A 19,594-nucleotide genomic window follows, 5' to 3' on the forward strand; every position below is an offset into this window, starting at 1 on the left:
AACTTTCTCAAGCTAAGGCCCCTAGCTTCTCCCCACCTAGAAGAGAGTTTTCTAGATCAAACCTCCAGATACTACCCCTAAACTGGGAGCTACTCCACTCACTTTTGGTTCTCTTTCCCTGGAACTGAGTTGTTCTGATGGGTGAGTTGACTGACTAATTCACCAAGTCCTTTGCGATCAAATCATACTACTCATCTCTTTTAGGTGTCCACCCATCCATTTTGCCATCTGTCCTGCAGTGACTCATGTCCCCTGTGACTCTATTAAAAATCTCTGTGAATTTCTAGAACAAACTCCCTCCTCTGGTCATTACTGCCTTATTTCTGTTTTCTCCCCTATTAGAATGTAAAGTGCTTAATTTGAGGGCAGAGATGGTCTCTCTTTTGGGTTAATATCCCTGATCCTTAGCACAGGGTCTGGCATATAGTAGCCCTTACTACATGCTTTCTCATAATTATTTCTTTCATGGTGATAATATGGTTAAAGTCTAGAGGTAATGCTAAATAAAGATTAAAACCTGATACTCAGGGTAGACTACCTTGCCTCAGAGTGCACAGGTCTAAGCTAGGCTTGTGGGACAGAAGAATATGATTATATAGTTATGGGTCTAAATTCAGTGTTAAAGCTAATCAGAAATACACCCTCTCTTGCCCTAGGTGTTCAATTCAGTTCCTTTTCCCCTTAGTAGTTAGAATCCTCATCTTCCTTTGAGACTGGTCAAGTGTTAGCTTTCGTGAGATGTCTTCTCTGATCCCTTCTTTTCTGGATTCTCTTTCTTTCCTCAAATTATCTTTATTTCTCTGTGTATATGTTGCATTTTGTATAGTCTAAATTCCCTGAAAGCAAGGATGGGCTATTTTTTTTCTTTATATTCTTAGTACTTTGCACTATACTCTCCCATAGGAGAGGCATGATAAATGCTGAATTGAATTGAAGTGGATGTGGAATTCAGTGGGGAAACTGGGAAATAGAACTTTAGAATCTAAAGTAAGATTACAGATTTGTAGAGCATGTACCCTAGTGTTCTGTCCCCTTTTAGGTTACAGACACATAAGGGCTAGCAAGAACACAGTGCTTAGAGTGACATGGTGCTTTGGTGTTGACAATTCCACCAGAAGGTTAGGTCCTTTGAGGAGACAAGTTCTGGCATTCTACTGAAAAGAATTAGTGATATAGAAGACCTCAGATCATTCCCAATTTGGTGTAGACCTTGAAATGACAACCATAGAGCTTTAAAGCTAAAGGTGAATAGTTCTTCAGGTCTAAATTGTGTATATGGAGTGGTTTTTTCCCCCTCTTTGTTTGTTGGATGATTTGACCTCATAGAGTTTGAGTATACTTCGTAGTGCTGATCTTAAATTATCCTTGTTTGCAATTGAAGTTTTAGTGAGGAACCCTAGAAATCATAACAATTTGGAGCCTATGCTAGTCCTATCCCTTTCCCCCCTCCCCCCCAAGCTAACATATTCAGTTTCCTTCAATCTAGGACTTAGGAGATTTCTTGATTGTCTGAGTGACCACTTCATTTAAGTTGTTGCTCATAACTAAGAACATAGTAGTTGAGAAATAGAAAAGAAGCAAAGAATGTTTTCCCTAAAGGCCACATGGTTTTAGTTCTAGAATTTAAAACAGGATAGAACTAAATAACAAAATTAATGATGCCATAGTTTAATCTCCCACATTTTTTCTTACCCTTTTCATTTTTTTCTTGACCTGAAGCTAACATGTTGTATAAATTCATAAATATATTTTCCATAGCAACTGCATGAGTTCAGAGAAAATTGTTTATAGATTTCTTAACATTGTGTGGTTGAAAGATTGACAAAGACTATGGTGACTAGTTCTCTCTCTCCTCCTTTTTCCTAGGCACAATAACCTTGGTGTACGGCCCAAAGGGTTATCCACTCTGGTAAAGAGTGGGGTTCCAGAAGCATTAAGGGCAGAGGTATGGCAGTTACTAGCAGACTGCCATGACAACCAGTCTATGCTGGATAAATACCGAATTCTTATTACCAAGGTAAGAGTTACTTTTTGTTTTGTTTTCCTAGGAACACATATTAAAAGAAGCTATTTTGCATAGCCTTCACATGGCACAGTCTTTTTTTGTCAAAGTGATTAGAAATGGATGATAAATAGTTTTTGCTTTTTCTCATGCATCTAGACAAGAAGGCAAATAAACAGTAAAAAATCCAGTTACCTGCTTCTGGCCTTGGCTTTTCCTTTTTAGATTTGTGTTATTTCATAACAGATTGAGTTTTACGTATATGTTAAGTATTTTCTAACATGTTTTGGTTAACATTATGCATTTATGAGATTTATAAATATCAATTTCTCTGAGGCCTTAGATATACAAATGTAACTGAAAAATGAAAACAGCTTTCAAAATTTAATTTTTAAAAGTGTTCTCTTCTTTGGGAGCCTAATGGTATCGTTACTGAAGGCAGTTATATCTAGCTTTTTTCTGTTAGGGCTTTTGTGGGGACTTTGGTGAGCTCCATTGATGGTGGAGATAAATCTTGGTTTAGGTTAAATAGGGATGCCTCTTTTAAGTTTTGCATTCCAAGTTCTACATTTGTTTAAAGTTATGAATTTTTCAATTTTATATGTTAGCTTTAGAAGAAAAGATGTTATCTCATTCTATAAGAGCTTGGTCTAAGATGGATAAAATAACTGGCTAAAAGCTAGGTTGTAGCATATGAGAGGATTACTCAAGAATCTTGACATTTGTTTGTCTAATTGGTTTACTTCCATGATGTTTGCTTTTGAATGGAGATAGTAGCATTAATTAGGATTGGAAAAAGAATTAGTATTCCATTCTTATTTTTCCTTACTAGTTCTATATCCAAGCACTCTCCACTTAGGAGTTGCATGATGATCATCTTAAATTTTTGCAATGCTGTCAACCAAACCTAATAGGCAAAATTAAACAATGCATTTGAAAGAGTTCCAGTATTTTGATCTGAAGATAGCTAGCATCACAGATGTAGAGCTGAAAGAAGTCTCAGAGGCCAACTTGTACCACCCTTCTTTTAATAGGTAAGGAAAGATTCCTGAAGAATTCTAGTGATTTCCTTATTGAATATTCCGAAACCAGCCAGGATCTGTGCCCTCATTGTTTTGAGAATTCCCTTCAGTGATACAGATTACTACCCATCTCTTCTTTCCCATTCCATGCTTCGTTTGTATATGTTCTCCACAACATTCATTCTTGGGGATTTGTCCGGTGTGGGACTGTTGGACTATCCAACATTAAGAAGATGCTAGTGGAATATTCACAGTTTTCCTCCTGCCATCCCATGCCTTTAGAATCCTAAGATCCCAGTTCCAGAAATAGTAATGACCTCAGAGGCCAGTCCATCCCTCTTCGCTTCATTTTCCATTGGTTACCCTGCTTTCCTGCCTTATGATCAGCCTATCTTTTCTTATTGCATTATTTCTAGGTAGACTATTGGGTAAATAAAAAGAAGTGATTCAAAGATAAGTGTCTTTTTCCATTCACAGATTGAATTAGCTCATGAGCAATTTCCAGTTGATTATACTTAGGAGACTCTTCTTATTAGTAACATGTATTAAACACCAGTAGATGCCTCTTTTTTTTGGGGGGGGGGCATAATTTCTAGCCAAAGCTAGAACAACCAAATGAGGTTAGAAATATATAGCTGGTGATCCTATCTTTTTGTAATTACTCTAATCATATCACCACCCAGGTGAGCACTAAGGAACTGAGAATTTTAATTAGTGTGAGGAGGAAGAAAGAGAAATAATACAGGTCATATCTAATTGGAAAGAGGAATTTTGACAGCGAGAGTGCATTGGGTGTCTGAGGAAGGAAAGGAGAAAAGGCAAGAAGGTTGAGAGGTGTTTGGATGAGGAATATGAAGGTGATAAAAACATTTAGCCTACTTTTTAATTGTTGTTTAGTGATCCTTCTATAAGATGCCAATGTCAAAAGTTGGGACATTAGGATTGATAATAGATGGCAGTAAACCTCAGATCTTTCTCCCTCAGAGGGTCATTCTGGTGTCCTCTGGTGGGTGTACTTCAATCCAGCTACTCCAGTTTAGCCTTCTGTCTCCTAATTGAAATCATCCTATCTCTTATTGGGAGGAAGAATGAAAAAGAAAAAGGAGAGAAAAGAGACACTATGTATTCGCTCCCCCTCACTGTTTATTACCGATTAAGTGTAGTACAATATTTGCAGGATTTCCAGATTTGTCCATCCTTTAGAACATATCATTTATGAATGCCAAAGGTCTCCTGTAATTACTTGTAAAGATTTTGTTTCTTTTTTTTTGGAAAACCCTAAACCTTTTATTCTTTTTTTTAACATTATTTTATTTGGTCATTTCCTAGCAGTATTCATTGGAGACAAAGATCATTTTCTCCTCCCCGCCCCTGTAAAGATTTTTCTTAAGAAGTATAATTTTGCATCCAACCAGACTTCTATTTACCATTAGTGACGGAATCAAAATGTGATGGTGACATACTAGGGTATTTAGTTTTCAAACTAAGAATTGCCTACAAATGAAAAAAGACAAAGCAGCTATACTTCCTCACCCTACCCTCTTTTTTTTTTTGACAGTTGTATTGAGTATGTGATGTTTTCTTTCTAAATTAAAAAAATTGTGCTCAGCAGGCAGAGAAGAGAATATCAGGAAAACTGGAGTCAGATGACTTATTTACAGCAACAGAAGTTAAAATCCGTTGTGGAATATTGTTCTTTCAAAAATGTATATAGTCTAGAATTTATTTTAAAAAGATAAATATAAACTAACTGTGATGTTAGCTATTTTCAATGCTTAAGACTGAATATTTAAATGTAATTTAAAGTAAATTAATCAGCAGTCATTCTGCTGCTGAGTGATAATATAGAAATATGTGTAATTTAATTTTCATTCTTACCTGTGCAATATGATTTTTTTAAAAAAACACCTAGCACTTTAATACAATTTAGAATCCTATTATTATGGTATTGTGCTTTTCTCTAAAACTAATTTTTTGTTGTTGGAGGAAGTACAATAATATTATTAAATTTTGTCTTAATCTTTCTTTTTGAGAAAAAATAGATTAATTACTTTTCTCTTATGAGTGAAGGAAGGGGACTTGTTCAGGCTGAAAAATAAAGATTTTCTGGGTTTTAATTTTTATCTAATTTTTTTAAATGGCTAGCCTTTTATATTTATATAGAAGTGGAAATCAGACTCTTAACAGATATTCACATGGTTATCTAAATTCATCAGTATGTACTGTGGAACTTATAATTTCACTTAAAAGAGCATGAACATAAGAAAGACCACTGTTTGTTGGTGATTGCTTGCTAAGTATCAATCTCTACTTTTGGTCCCAATTCAAAATATCCCTTTCTGCTATGGCAGTTGGAAAATGTCCAACATGTAGCTTGGGCAAACATATTAGCTTACTTTAAATGCTTCAGAGTAACCAAGGGGTTTGTAAATTCTTACAGATTAGTAGCACTAATTAATTAGTAGCATTAGTAGTGTGCATTTGTGCTTGTATGGGTTCTATTCAGAAAATTTTGCCTTTAAGAGGTATATTCTGTATCAATCTGAATCTGTGTTTCAGTATATACTGGTTTGAAGAGTAACACTGTATATAGCTTATTCTCTAGAATATATTTATCTGAAATACAGATGGATTTTCCTATTTAAGATTCAAGAAATCTATATCCATTAATCCATCATACATTACTTAGTCAAAATATAACTCCTTATTGAAGTAGTTTTCATTTACAAATATGATATTTTGGTTTAAAAGGACAACTAACATATAATTTGATAACTTTCTCCTTAATTCTTAGCATGTTACATTACCGCCTATGGTTCTGAATTTGGAATTAAAAATCATTCCTTTTTATTTGTGTTCAAACTTTGAGCTGGATTAGCATCAACTCCTTTGTAGATTCTCTATTTCTGTGTTTTAACCATAAGTGGTACCTTCATCTTTGATTTTGCTGTTTCTTCTGAATAAAGAACATATCCCAATGCAATCCTGACCTGTGGTTCCTTGATTCCAGTAAAAGAGACACAGGATCATAGAATTGCAAAACTAGAAAAGGGAACTCAGAAGTTATCTAGTCCCATCCCTAAAGGAAGGAAGGATTCCTTTATATAGCACCTACTGTGTGCCAGGCACTGGAATAAGTGACTTACAAATATTATTTCATTTTATTCTCACAATAGCCCTGGAAAGTAGGTGCAATGATTATTTCCACTTTACAGGCAAGGATCTGAGGCAGACAGAAGTCAAGTGATTTTCCTAGAGTCCCACAGCTACTCTAAACCTTTTCACAAAGCGAACCAGCCCAAATTCAGGACAGACTGAATCCATTCTGCTGAAGTCACCATGCAGCCTGGAATGCTTAAAATCTATCTACTGTACAAGTAATTTACAGTATTTGTAAATGAATTTATTTTTTTCCAGTGTCATTCTTCTTAAGTTTATTAAATTGTAATGATTCTGTTCCAAAGAGGCCAACTGTTTATAAAGCAATCTCTGTAATTAGCTTTAAGATATATGGTTTAGGATTAAGCATTTTCTACCATATATAATGCATGCTTCCTTTTTCCATGAGTTGCAGGATTTAAATGACCACATAGGCCTTCTTTAGTGTAGTTTCTACTTTTTTCTTTTTAAAATTTTCCTCTCTCTTCAACTATTTCTAGTAGTAGCAGCTGCTAGCTAGTGAGTATAATTTGTTTTGTGTTTTAATGTTCATTCACCCCTATTTGTTTATTGCTTTTTTGGAGCAGATTAGTCTTACATACTGACTCAGATGCAGCCCTAAACATTGACTCCAAGCTATTTTCTTAAATTAAAAGCATCTACTCTTGCACAGAATAATTAATTGAAAAATAACATATTTTTAAAAGAAATAAAGAGACTTACTTTGGGTTAAAAAAAAAGGAACCATTTTAGTTCAAGCTGCAGGTGATGTGGCTGGACAATAGTAAATGTGAGATGGGGGAAAGGATTGGTGAATTATAAACAATATGAATCAATAGTGCAGCATAATAGCCAAAAAAGTTTACATTCTCTTGGCTAGCATTAATAGAGGTATAATGGACACATTAGTTCTTCTGTGTGCTCTTTGTTGATCAAACAAACCACCTTTGGGATTTTGCTTTCAGTTCTCATTGTTGCATGTTATAAAGCATATTGACAGCATTTATATAACACTTTTGATGTCCTAGGTACTTTACAAATGTGTTATTCTCTTTCTCCTACTTCTTTCTCCCTCATCCATTCAGAAGTCAAGAAAAACAAAGCTCGTTACAAATATGTGCTCATGCCAGGCCAGTTATTACACTAGTCATATTTATTCTTTCCCTTGTATTCTCCTATGAACTTAAAAGTAACTATCCTTTTTCTTTCCCCTTTGTTCTCTTCCATTGAATGAGAAAATATTATTTTCCTGTGGAGTTCATTTATTTCATATGGGGATGCCTGTAATAAACCTTTTCACAAAGCGAACCAGCCCAAATATATTTAAGAACAAACCTTTCCAGAGCTGCCTTTTTTAGAAAAAGATAGGAAGAGCAGCATGGCATAGTCAGCTGACCTTGCAGTGAGCAAAACTTGAGTTTCACTCCTGCCATTGACATGAATTGCTAGTGTGACCCTAAGCAAGCCTTTTAACCCTTCAATTCCCCTGGAGACTTTTGACAGCTTTGTTAGAATGATAAATTGTAGATTTATAATTATAACAATAATGAGAGATTCACCATTACCCACTCTTAGTTCCCTACATTGACAAATCAGAGCTCAAAACTTGGGAGGAAAAACAAAACAAGACATATATGACCTGCATATCATCTCCCAGTTATCTCTACATAGATGATTTTGCTTCTTTATATGCAGCCCTAATCTACCTCCTGAGCAGCCGTCTCATGTTGGTATCTCTCTCTATATCGAGTTGGATATCCCATCAGCTTCCCACAGCCACAGATCCGAAAAAGAACTGATTGCTTTCACAAGGCTCCCTTCTTTCCTGATTTTTATATTATTGTTTAGGGTACCACCATCTTCCCACTTACTCAGGCTCCCAACAGTAAAGTCATCTTCAATGCTTCACTTTCCTCAATTGCACTCATATGAAATATCAGTCTGTCATTAAGTCTTCTTGTTTCTACCTTTGCACCATCTACTTTCTATATCCTAGTCTCTCCCGTCACTCGACCACAACTCTGTTGTATACCCTAATACTGTCTCTCCTGTGTTATTGCAGCTGGTGCTTTGCTTTTCAATCCATCTTTCAGCCATCAAAGCAAATTTCTCTAAATGTACATCTGGCCATGTCGCTCTACCCTCTGCCCCAACTCTACGCTCCTTAGTAAACTCCAGTAGCTCCCGATTACATCTAGAATCAGATATAAATTTCTCTGTTTGACATTTAAAGCTCTTCACGATTTGGTCTTTCTACCGTTACAATCTTCTCACACTCATTTCCTTTTATATATTTGACATTCCTCAGCCCTGGACAGGAATCCCTCCCATCAATTGACACTGCCTTTTCCCTGGCTGCCTTCCCCAACGCCCCACTTCTCCAGCCCTGGAATGACCCCCCTTTCCCTTCTGCCACCTGGATTCCCTGACTCCTTCTTCAGAGGTCAGGTCTCAATCCTGTTGTCCCGCCGCCACCATCAGTACTTTTCTTCTGAGATTTCCTTCCATGTATTCTGTATATATCTTATATGTACATAGTTAATTACCTGTTTTCTCCTCCACACCCCCCATTAGAATGTGAGCTTCTTGAGGGCAGGATCTGTGTTTTTGTGTTTCTTTGACTTATCAGCGTTTAGCAGAATGCTCATACACAGAATAAGCATTAAGTAAATGTTTGATGATTGCCTCACTTAATCCCTGTAAACTTCCTGTCTTAGAAGTCAGATGATCCTACCACTACAAATGAATCATGAATAAGCCTTCCGCTGTTCTCAAGTCATACAGCATCTTTGCCTTGTGCTGTGTTAGCCTTTTAGATTCTCTGTTTTTCTGAATGTATTGTCATTTAAACTACTTTTTTGCTAAGTGATTTCAAATGACTTCAGTATAATTGTTATTCTACTATGCATTGTCTCTTTCGAAATAGTTAACCAGGAACTCTAATATCTAGCATAGAGATTGCATTAATTCTGACTTGGATCACAGAGTGTGGAGCATACTGTGCTTAAATTCAAGTCTTTTCATGTAGGAAAGAAAAAAATGTAATTGTTGTTCTGAAATTTCTGTGCAACTTACTTTAACAAGTCTAACAGAACTATTGTTTTTCATAATTATTATCCATTTAATATGGAACCAGAAATCAGAGAGCTATTTAATCAATCGATCGATATTTATTAAATGCCTACTATGTGCCAGGCACCATGTAAAGCACTTTTTAGATACTTTAAAAACATGTCATCTAAATCAGAGTGTTTCCTTTTATCACAGAGCATCATAGATGTCAAAGGCAATAATTAAAGTATTAGGTAAGAAATACGTCATCTTTTTAGAGCTTCAGTACTGTAGGGGATTAGATTTTTGGTTTTTTAAGTAAGTGATAAATTAAAGTTGATAATCCCTGTTCCATTGTCTATTTCTCTATATTTTTTCTTTTTGTGTTTTATTATAGTTTATTAAATAGTATATTGATTTTTTAGGATCTGTTTTCTTCATTTTACATAATTGTGTGCAAATATTGACATTTATGTCCCTCATTTGTACTATTCTTAATTAGCTTATGATATTTCTGTGATGTAACAGTAATTTGAAGCATGAAATTTGTAACTTTATCTCACTTGTCTATTGTGTTGTAATTGCTTCCTAAAGATTGACAATTTATGTAGTAATTTTACAATAGGCTTATTGTAATATAGCTTATTATTACTTGGAGTCAGATATGCTGTGTCAGACCATGTTTTCTGAAAATGTAACTCCTGTGTGAAGACAAATGTAATTTCTATTTCCTAATACTAGCGTCATAAAAGAGTTCTGTTGTACATATAGAACACTTTTTCAATCTGTTTTTTCTTTGAATTATTCACAAGAATATTGTAAATATAAAATAGCATGCTTTCAGATAACTTATTAGCATACAGTTTCATATCTTGTCTTCCTTCTCTTCATCTTTCTCTTCATCTTTCATCTACTTCAGTTTTTTATCCCTCATTCTCTCTCTCTCTCTCTCTCTCTCTCTCTCTCTCTCTCTCTCTCTCTCTCTCTCTCTCTCTCTCTCTCTCTCTCTCTCCCTCTCCCTCTCCCTCTCCCTCTCCCTTTCCCTCTCTCTCTCTCTCTCTCTCCCTCTCTCTCTCTCCTTCCCCTCTCCCCCCATCTCTCTCTTTCTCCCTCTCTCCTTCTCCTCCTTTTCCTTTGACAAGAGGTGGAGCTAGAACCAGGAAAGGTCTTATGAAAAAGGTACACTTGATCTGAGGCTGGCAGCAAATCAGTTCTAGGAGAGAGTGAGGGAGGGATAGCTTTTCAGGTATGGGGGACTGTGACAAGGTTCCAGCAGAGGAAATGCAAGATGGTTCTGTTTGCAAAAGTCCTTTTGAATTAATTGTTTTGTGTTTGGTGGGGATGGTAAAAAGACTAGAAAGATAAGATAGGATCTGGTTTAGGGAGCTTTAACATCCTAAATGAAAAGAGTTTGTTTGATCCTAGAAATAATAGTGAACTCTTGGAGTTTTTTGAGTAGAGTTGAGATTTGATCAGACTTGTGCTTTAGGAAATTCCCTTCTATGACTATGTGGAGGATAAATTGGTATGGAGAAAGATAAGAGGAAGAAGCTAGTAAAGATGTTAATGAAATATTCCAGGTGGGCAATGAAGAGTGCCTGAAATCTAGTAAACCTCAGAATCCAGGGGTGCTTAAAAGGAGCATTTCTAAAAAGCAAAGACATACACAAAAGAAAATGAGAAATGAAATCAAAATTCAGTATGCATTGGGAGAATCCCACACAGGAGGAAGTACTATCAGGTGAAACAAAACCAAAAACCCATAACAGTGATAAACAAGGAAATTATATTACTCTGAAAGGAATGTATATCACAAATGAATATTAGTATTAAACTTACATGCTTCACATGTGATGCCATCTAAATTCATAAATGAAAAAGCAACATTTACAAGAAGACAGACAATAAAAAACATATAGAAGATTTGTGTCCCTCAGTTTTAGAGAGAAATATAAAAAGGGGAAAGATGGAATTGAATTAATTGCAAGAAGAGCTAGAGCTAAAGGATTTTTGTCTTTTTCTGTTTGAGTTACTAAAGAATATGTGCATTTCTCAGTACCAACATGGAATTTGTATCAAAAATGACCATATAATAGCTGAAAGATATTGCAAAAAATGTATGAAAGTGTAGCATCCCAAGCATATTCACATCTATGAATCATAAATGACTGTGCGGCTACTGTGTCTCCAAGCACAAGGTTTTACCAATAAGGTTTGTGAATGTAACCTTGAAATGGCCATGTGGCCCTTGCCTAGGGCAGACTCATTAACATGATCAGAGCCTCCTTTGCCTGGGAAATCCAGAAAGCTCGGTTTGTAATCTACACGCCCAAAAAGGTGTTACTCTTACCTCACCATCCTATCCTTATGGTCCATGCTTTGTAATGTGGTTACCACGTGCTTGTGAATACTTCCCTAAACAGACTTAGGCAATAAATTTAGAGGTGGTGACTATGAATTTTCCTCTTGCATCTTCAATCTTCTCTAACAATCTCTCTGTCTCTCTCTCTCTTTAAATCTTCTCCTTCCTTGAGGCTGTAACCCATCTAGGCTTACATTCCTTATCTCAATCGCCTCATCCACCTCTTGTTCCTTTATACTCATATTTTCCTAACCAGGAGAATGTCATAGGTTTGCCTGCCTATTCAAACACTGACTTGTCCCTGTCTTTCATTCTCCACCCTGGTTCTCGGTTCCTACCTCTCCTCGGGTCCCATCACAAAGGTGAGCCCCTTCCCTTGTGGGACCCTGCTGGTCAGGGAAGTCCATTAGGGACACCCCACAGAAAGTAGAAATAGCAAACACATCCTTTATAGACCATAATATAATACTAATAGTAATCAGTTTAGAGAATACAAACAAAAGACATAAACCTAAACAGAGAACTCTATGAAGAGGTTAAAAAAGAAATCAGAAATAGTAAATAGTAGTAGTAGTAGTAGTCTCTCGGTAACCGAGGATGACGATTGTCTTTGTGCGTTTTTGTGCACAAAGACACTTGTGCGTGAAGAAGATTTAAGTGGAAAAGCCGATGCACAGAGACAGTCCCACTCTCTCGGCATTGGAAGCCTGGGTCCAGTGGCACGAAAAGTCGTTACACCTGGAGACTTCCTCAGCTGCATTGGATGGCCGTGTTGTCCTTTGTGCTCCAACACGCCCTAAGCACTCCACAGTGCTTTGCTGCATCGCCTTCTCAGCCGTTGAACCTTCTTATTGGTTTCTTCTGTCTGTTCAGCCGAAGCAGTCTTCACATGCTGGGTGAGCAGAGCCCTGGTTCACCAGGGGTCGACGACCCCAATGGCTACCCTCACAAGGTTTGGCCGGCCTGTCGAAGCCGTTGCCCAGGGTGTGGCCTCTGCTGCATGCTAGCAGCTACTGGGAGCCACAAGTGAGAGCTGGGTGTCAGGTGAGGGTCAGAGTCTGGAGAGCTGCCCTAGGAGGGCACAACAAGCCCTCCATACCAGAGATACTACCCCTCCCTGAGCACCCCATACACCCCTGAGCACCCCATAAATAATTATGCAATAAAATGATAATTTCCAAACAAAATTTGTGGGGTACAGATAAAGCATCCTCTTAGGAAAGAGAAATATCTCTTAAAACATATATAAGCAAAATAGAATGGAGAAGGATTAATGAAGTACATTTAAACTTAAAATGTAGAAAACCAGCAAATAAACCCCCAAATAAATACAAAAGAGGAATACTGAAAATTAGAAGAGAACTAGGTAAATCTATAGAAAGATTAAAAGTAACTAAAAGCTAGTTCTTTGAAAAGAGTAATAAATTGATAAATGTTTAGCCAATGTGATTAGAGAGCTGAAAATCAAAATAACAATAACAAATGAAGTAGGCAATTCACACTGAAATAGAAGAAATAAGTAGAATTATCAGAACTTATTAATAAACTTGCTAATAAAACTGAGAACACAAAGGAATTGAAGAATATCTTCAAAACTGTAAAATACCCAAACTAATAAAAGACCAAATAGACATCTTAAGTAATTCATTATCCAAAAAGGAAGAAGAATTCCTCTAAAGGAATGAAACTACCAAAAGAAGGAGTTAAAGTTATAGGAGAGAAAAGTTCTGGTCCAGATAGAATTACAGGAGAATTCTGTCCAACTTAAAAGAAACATTAATATCAATAGTGTACAAATTGAGAAAGAAGATAGTTCCAAGATTGCACTCCTGAGACTAGAAGAATGGTAATGCCCTCAGCAAAAATAAGAGAGGTTTGGAAGAAGATGAGTGTTGATAAGGAAAGAAGGGATCCATTTTAGACAGATTGAGTTTGAGGAATTTATAGGATATGCTCTTCAATGTATCTGAAAGGCAATTGGTGATACGGAATTGGAATCCAGAGAGAAACTAGAGCTGTATTTATTGATCTGATTAGCTATCTACATAGAAATGTTCAACAAAGTTCTATTAGATAATGAGGTTGCCAAGTGATGGAATGAAGATCGAGAAGAGGATTCAGGATAGAGCTTTCTAAAGGTCTTTTGCCTCTGTATCCCTGTCATTAAGCACTATGCTTGGAACATAATAGACATTTAAAAGGCTAATTGACTATCTTAGAATCATATTGAAATCTTATAGTGATATATTATTGTCATTAACCACAGTATTTTAGTAGGCTCTTCAAAGGTCATTTATTCCAAACTCTCTATTTTCTATAACATGCCCAATATGTGTTAGCCCAAGTTTCTTCTTTAAAAACTAAAACTTTTTTTTCAATTAATAAGCACTTATTTTCCTTCCCTTTGTATCCTCCCCAATTTAAAAGAAAAATTAAACTCTGATAACTTGGTCTTTCTTGAAGGGTCTCCCTGAAAGCAGCCCATTCTTCTTATACAAAGTTCTCTTCATTGTTTTTTTTTTTCCTTATATCAAGTCTAATATTGCCCCACCTAAACGAGGTATATACAAGATAAACTGGAGGGGAGCCTTGGAAGGAAGGCACTAATATTGGGGAGGACTGGTAAAGGTTTCTGCGGGTTGTGGTGAAGATCAAATAGGAAAATACAGAAAAAGAGCTTTGTAAACCTTGATATATGTATATATCCATGTTTCCCAGCCTTTGCACTTTGGTTTTAACCATTCCTTATCTCTGGAATATACTTTTTACCCTCTGGTGTGCCACTCTCCCATTCCCCAACCCCTTCTCCTCCATCAGGTAAAACCCCATCTAGATCCCTTTGGGTAGAATGATTCTTTTCATGGACTAATTATTGTATTCTGTTTATAACTTTTTCTCTTTTGTGTTCTGCTTGTTTTTTACCTGTCCTTGCTTCTAAGTTCTTTAAGGAAAAAGATCTTGTATTAAGCTAGAGAAGGAACTAAATTTTGGGAAATAATCAAACTGCATTAAGAAATTTGTCACACAGAGAAAGACTATCCCTTGATATAAGGGTCTCTGTAGTTTGCATTCTTGAGCATGTATGTACACGAAAGCTTTAATTTGCTCTTGTCAGACTATAGGTACTGTCCAAAAGTGTAGTTGACTTTCTTCATCTATGATGCTTAATGGCTTCAAGGAGAATGTGTTTCCCAATGTGTAATTGCCATATGTGACTGTTGATCAAATATCTGGTTGAAGCATATCTTGCTTTAGAAATCAGTATTTAAATTTTAGGAGAATATCATATACTATATAGTGAAATTACATTACCAAACATTGAAAGAAAAATATCTAAGGTGGTATATGAAAAAGTCCATTTTTAATATAATTGAATATAATTTGCTGAATACTTAAAAGATATCCAGTTAAGTAATATGTAATATTAGATTATGTAATTTCAGAGGTATGTCATTTTATTATTTGCTTCACAAGCGAATTAAAAATTACACTTTAATTGAATAGACAAATGGTTGATTTTACTTTCTGTTATATAATTTGCATCTTTTAAAAGCTAATTAATTTAAAACTGTATATAAAATAAATGAAACTCGCCATAAGGATACTGGGTTTCACCAGGAGGCAGACATTGCTTAATTACAGTGCTCCTCTGTTCTGTGTCATCACCTTGTCTAGATGTAAGAAATGAGCTTTTTGATAGAATGGGGTTATCCCATCTGGGACTCTACTGCTGATATTTATAAAAGTCACAGTAAGACTCTGTTCTAGGACAGTACTGCTGGAGCCATGGTGCCTACTGTGTTTTCTTCAGCAGATTTGCATGTTTCTCTCTCCTCTATCTCCATCCAAAACAAGGTAGAGAGTAATGGATTAGGAGGGAACATTCATTATGAAATGTCTTAAATGTGAGGATATATTTCCTTAAGAGAATCTTTTACTCATCAGAATATTATTGAGGAGAAATTCTTTTTTTGGAAAATACAGTTTACTCTAATCTTCTCACCTGAATAATAAGAATATAAAGCAAAAGTCTTTTCTCAAATGGCATTGTCATTGTAAAAATACTCATATTTTTTATATTTGGCTCTTCCTTTTCTAGGATTTGTTATGTAGCCTTAAATTGACACTCATCTAGATGAGAAACATGGATTTGAATAGTCATTTATTTGTACATTGTAAATTGGATCCATCAATTCACAGGCTAGCAATTTGTTGGAAGCCAGCACTTTTATGTCAAAACATCCATATAATTTCTTTTTTTTGTCTGTTTTTACTTTGTTAAGACCTTTTGGTTTTACATCTCAGTAGTTTCTGGAATGTACCATCATTTTCTATCCAATGAACCTTCTCATATAATGAAGTTTCTTTAAAAAAAAGTTTATCAAAACTAGCCAATAAACAGATAATATATTTAATGATATTTGCAATGTTCCATAATCCTAGTCCTCGATTCCCTCTGACTTAAGTGAAAAGAAAATGGCGCATTTTCTTCTGTCTTCTTTGGGGCCATGCTTGTTCATTATAATCAAACAATGTTTAATTTTATCATTTCACTTTACATTATCATAGTCATTGAGGATATTACCTTCTGTTCATGCTTACTTTAGTTGACTTTGATTTTATGGCTTCATATTTCTTTGAATTCCTCAGATTTGGTATTCTGACTTTGTTTCTAGTTCTTTGCTACGTATGTAAGTGCTGCTGAGACTGTTTTGGTGTACTTAGGGCCTTTTGTTCTAACTTTGACTTCTTGGATTATATGTAGGAGTAGAATCCCTATCTCTAAAGGTATAGGCATTCTAGTCACCTTTCCCTAATAGTTTCCAAGTAACTTTTCTAAAACACTTGAACCAATTCAGAGCCCTTTTAATACTGTATCAGTGTGCCTGTTTTCCTATAACCCTACCACATTGAGTTTTCCTATCATTTGTCTTCTTTGCTCCTTTGTTACATGTGCAATGAAACCATGGAGTTAATTTAATCCACATAATTTCAATATTCGTACAACTCTTTCAGTAGAAAGACTGTCAACACTTGTATTTTTGAGTATTTTGTATTTTGCTTACATAGCAGATATATGTTATTCTTTAATTTGTAATATTAATAGGGTTAAAGTAACTGAAAGAAATAATGGTTTTCTGGAGTTATCTTCATTTACTTATTATGGAATTCGAGTGGGAGTGCACTGTTCAGAAGGAGGTTATTTTTTAACAGAGTTCATTCAGTGGCATAACATTTCTGCAGCACATTTAAGCAGGACTATTATAATTTACTCATTAGAACTCATTAAATCTCTTTTGCGGTAGGTGGGTGGAAGTTGTTTTTTTCTTTTTTTGCAATTTCATAGATATAGAAAGTAAGGACAAGAAGGGTTCAATGAATTTCACAAGGTTGATCCCACAAGTGGGAAGTTGAAACTTGACTCATAGATCCCAATTTTGAATTTAGGACCATTCATTTAAGGTCATTAGCAAATATTTATGAAGTATTTTGTGAATAAAGAGCTGTAGATTTAAGTTTTTCAAAGCCTTTTCTTTTTATGTGAATGGTTTCTCTTCTTTATATTATGCATGGGAATATTTGTGGTTTATTAGTATAATCAATCTATTTTGCACAAAGTTCTTTTCACCTTAAGTAACAAATCTGCTGTCATGTTCTGAAAAAGACTTGTCTATTTTATTAAGGATAAGGTGGTTTTGACCTTCAACTTATTTTGGACCTGTAGTTATAAAAACACATCACTTAAGGAAATCTTCATGACAATGCATTGAAAGTTCATAAGTTGGGAAGAAGTATGCTCCTTGAAATATATTTCTTTGCGTGACTATCTTTTTCAGTCATCTAAAATTTGACTTTTGATCTATTTTTGTCTGTATGTCTATGGAGCCAGTGTGGATTAGGGAAATGAACATTGATCTTGAAGACAGAAGAAGACCATGCTAGTGGTTTAGCTAGAATACTTTCCAGTTGTTTGTCCCTGTTTACATTGTATAATGTCTATGGACCCTTGTTCCAATGCCTTTAAAACAAGAATGATATAATATTAGTACAGCTGAGCAGAGTTGTAAAGAAAATGACTTAAACATTTTAAAGCACTACACAAATACTAATTTTCTCCTAATTCCTTTTTCTCTCTGTTTTTTAAAATTCTTCTTTCTTTCTCATTCTCATTCTTTTTTTTTGTCTTTTTAAACAGTCCATAAATAGACTTGAAGTTATAGACATAGCGGTTTGTTTTAATTATTAACTAGATTTTTTTATTTCTGAATTAAATTTTTTAACATTTAAATTTAATTATTTGTTTGTTACATTAAAATACCCAGGTGACTCCATCTTTTCCCCCTATTAGAGAAGGCATCATCTGACAGAAAGATATATATATAAACTATTTCTTCCTTATTTCTATTTACCAATTCTTTTTTCGGAAAAAATTTTTTTATTCCTCTGAAGTCACAAAACTAAAAGTTCTTGTATTACCCAGCTAAGTTTATTTGGTATTCTTGTATATCAGTTGGCTCTTTGTTTTTCTCTCTTTTTTTTTCTTTTCTTTTTGCTGCTTTTTTAATAAATTTCCTTCCTGCACTTAATATCTAGAAAATTAGATTCAAAGTTATGAATTTGGGGTTATATTATGAAACACTCAAATTCTCTGTGTTTCTTTTCCTAATGCCTAACTATTCTCCATTTAATGGAGTGGGTGATGCATTTGTGGGATGCATTCTATGGGAGAAATTCATTCTTCGTAGCAGAGATTTAATGGGAAAAAAACCATACCAATTCTCCCTTTGCAAATTAATTTCTCCATTCTTTCCTCCTTCTCTTTCAGCAAATGGGCCCAAACCAATTTTGGGTCCTTTTAGACTTGGAAATTTGCCAGTCCTTCATAAAATGCACTTACTCCTTTATGAGGGATGATCTATAAAGATCAGGTAATACTCTTACTGCTATTATGCATGGGGAAAACCCCCAACTATCTCTTTAAAGTCTGATTTTTTTATTCACACTAAACTGAGTGCAGGACTGAATAAAATTTGGTTCATTTATTTCTTTTCAGTAGATTAAGACTATAACACCTTGATCATTGAATGTATTGCTAATTTATAAACAAACTATTAATTCCTTGTTTTTTGAGCCCCCCACCCCCTTTTGGAAATTAATTTCTTTGTTGAAGGCTTTTATTTTCTAGGCTTCAAGAGTTATTCTTTTAGGGGCCAGCTGGGTAGCTCAGTGTATTGAGAGCCAGGCTTGGAGATGGGAGATCCTAGGTTCAAATCTGGCTTCAGACACTTCCCAGCTGTTTGACCCTGGGCAAGTCACTTAACCCCCCATTGCACTCTTCTGCCTTGGAACCAATATGCAGTATTGATTCCAAGACAGAATGTAAGGTTTTTTTTTTTAAGTTATTATTTTAGATCAAATAAGCACATGATATACAGTGATTTTTAGATTCAAACATTATTTTGTTCTGTAAAAAAAAATATACAAGAACATTATATAAATAAAAAATATAAGAATATTATATATATATATATATATATAAAGAAAATAAGAAATTAAGAGATTAAGAAAATCCCTTTAACCATTCCCTGAGGGTAATGACTATGAATTTTATTAAGTTGTATCTCTGCTTTCTTTAATTTTCAGGCTCTTCCAATATACTGGTTCATTCTCTAGAATCTGTAAATTCAATCACATCTCCTAATTCTTAAAATAATCTTTCACTTGAACTGTCTATCCCTGCTAGAAATTATCTGATATTTCTCCTCACCCCAGATAAACTGTAAGAAGTTTAAATGATTAGCTGAAGCTCACACATAGCAAACAGCTGAGACAGGATTTGAACCTAAATCATGCCAGGAAATTGTGTCATAGTGGAAAGAACACTGGATTTGGAGTCAGATGGACTTTTGTTCAAATCTAACTCCCAAGGTACTGACTGTTTAATCTAATGAAGGCGTATCAGTCACTTAAATCTCTGTAGGCATTAGTTCCTCATCT

At 35.1% G+C, this 19,594-nt stretch overlaps 1 protein-coding gene across 5 annotated transcripts in view; it reads left to right on the top strand.

Moving 5' to 3' along the window:
- The window catches only part of RABGAP1L (RAB GTPase activating protein 1 like), a 705,349-nt gene that overhangs the window by 222,829 nt on the left and 462,926 nt on the right, over nucleotides 1-19,594 (top strand). For all 5 annotated transcript variants that reach the window (XM_007480823.3, XM_056815570.1, XM_056815569.1 and 2 more), the window contains one exon: nucleotides 1,867-2,017. In XM_007480823.3, coding sequence (XP_007480885.1) covers nucleotides 1,867-2,017 — 151 coding nt within the window. The remainder of the gene's footprint in view (nucleotides 1-1,866; nucleotides 2,018-19,594) is intronic.

This window comes from Monodelphis domestica, chromosome 2, assembly GCF_027887165.1.
Source record: "Monodelphis domestica isolate mMonDom1 chromosome 2, mMonDom1.pri, whole genome shotgun sequence".
In the NCBI taxonomy this organism is placed as follows: Eukaryota; Metazoa; Chordata; class Mammalia; order Didelphimorphia; family Didelphidae; genus Monodelphis; species Monodelphis domestica.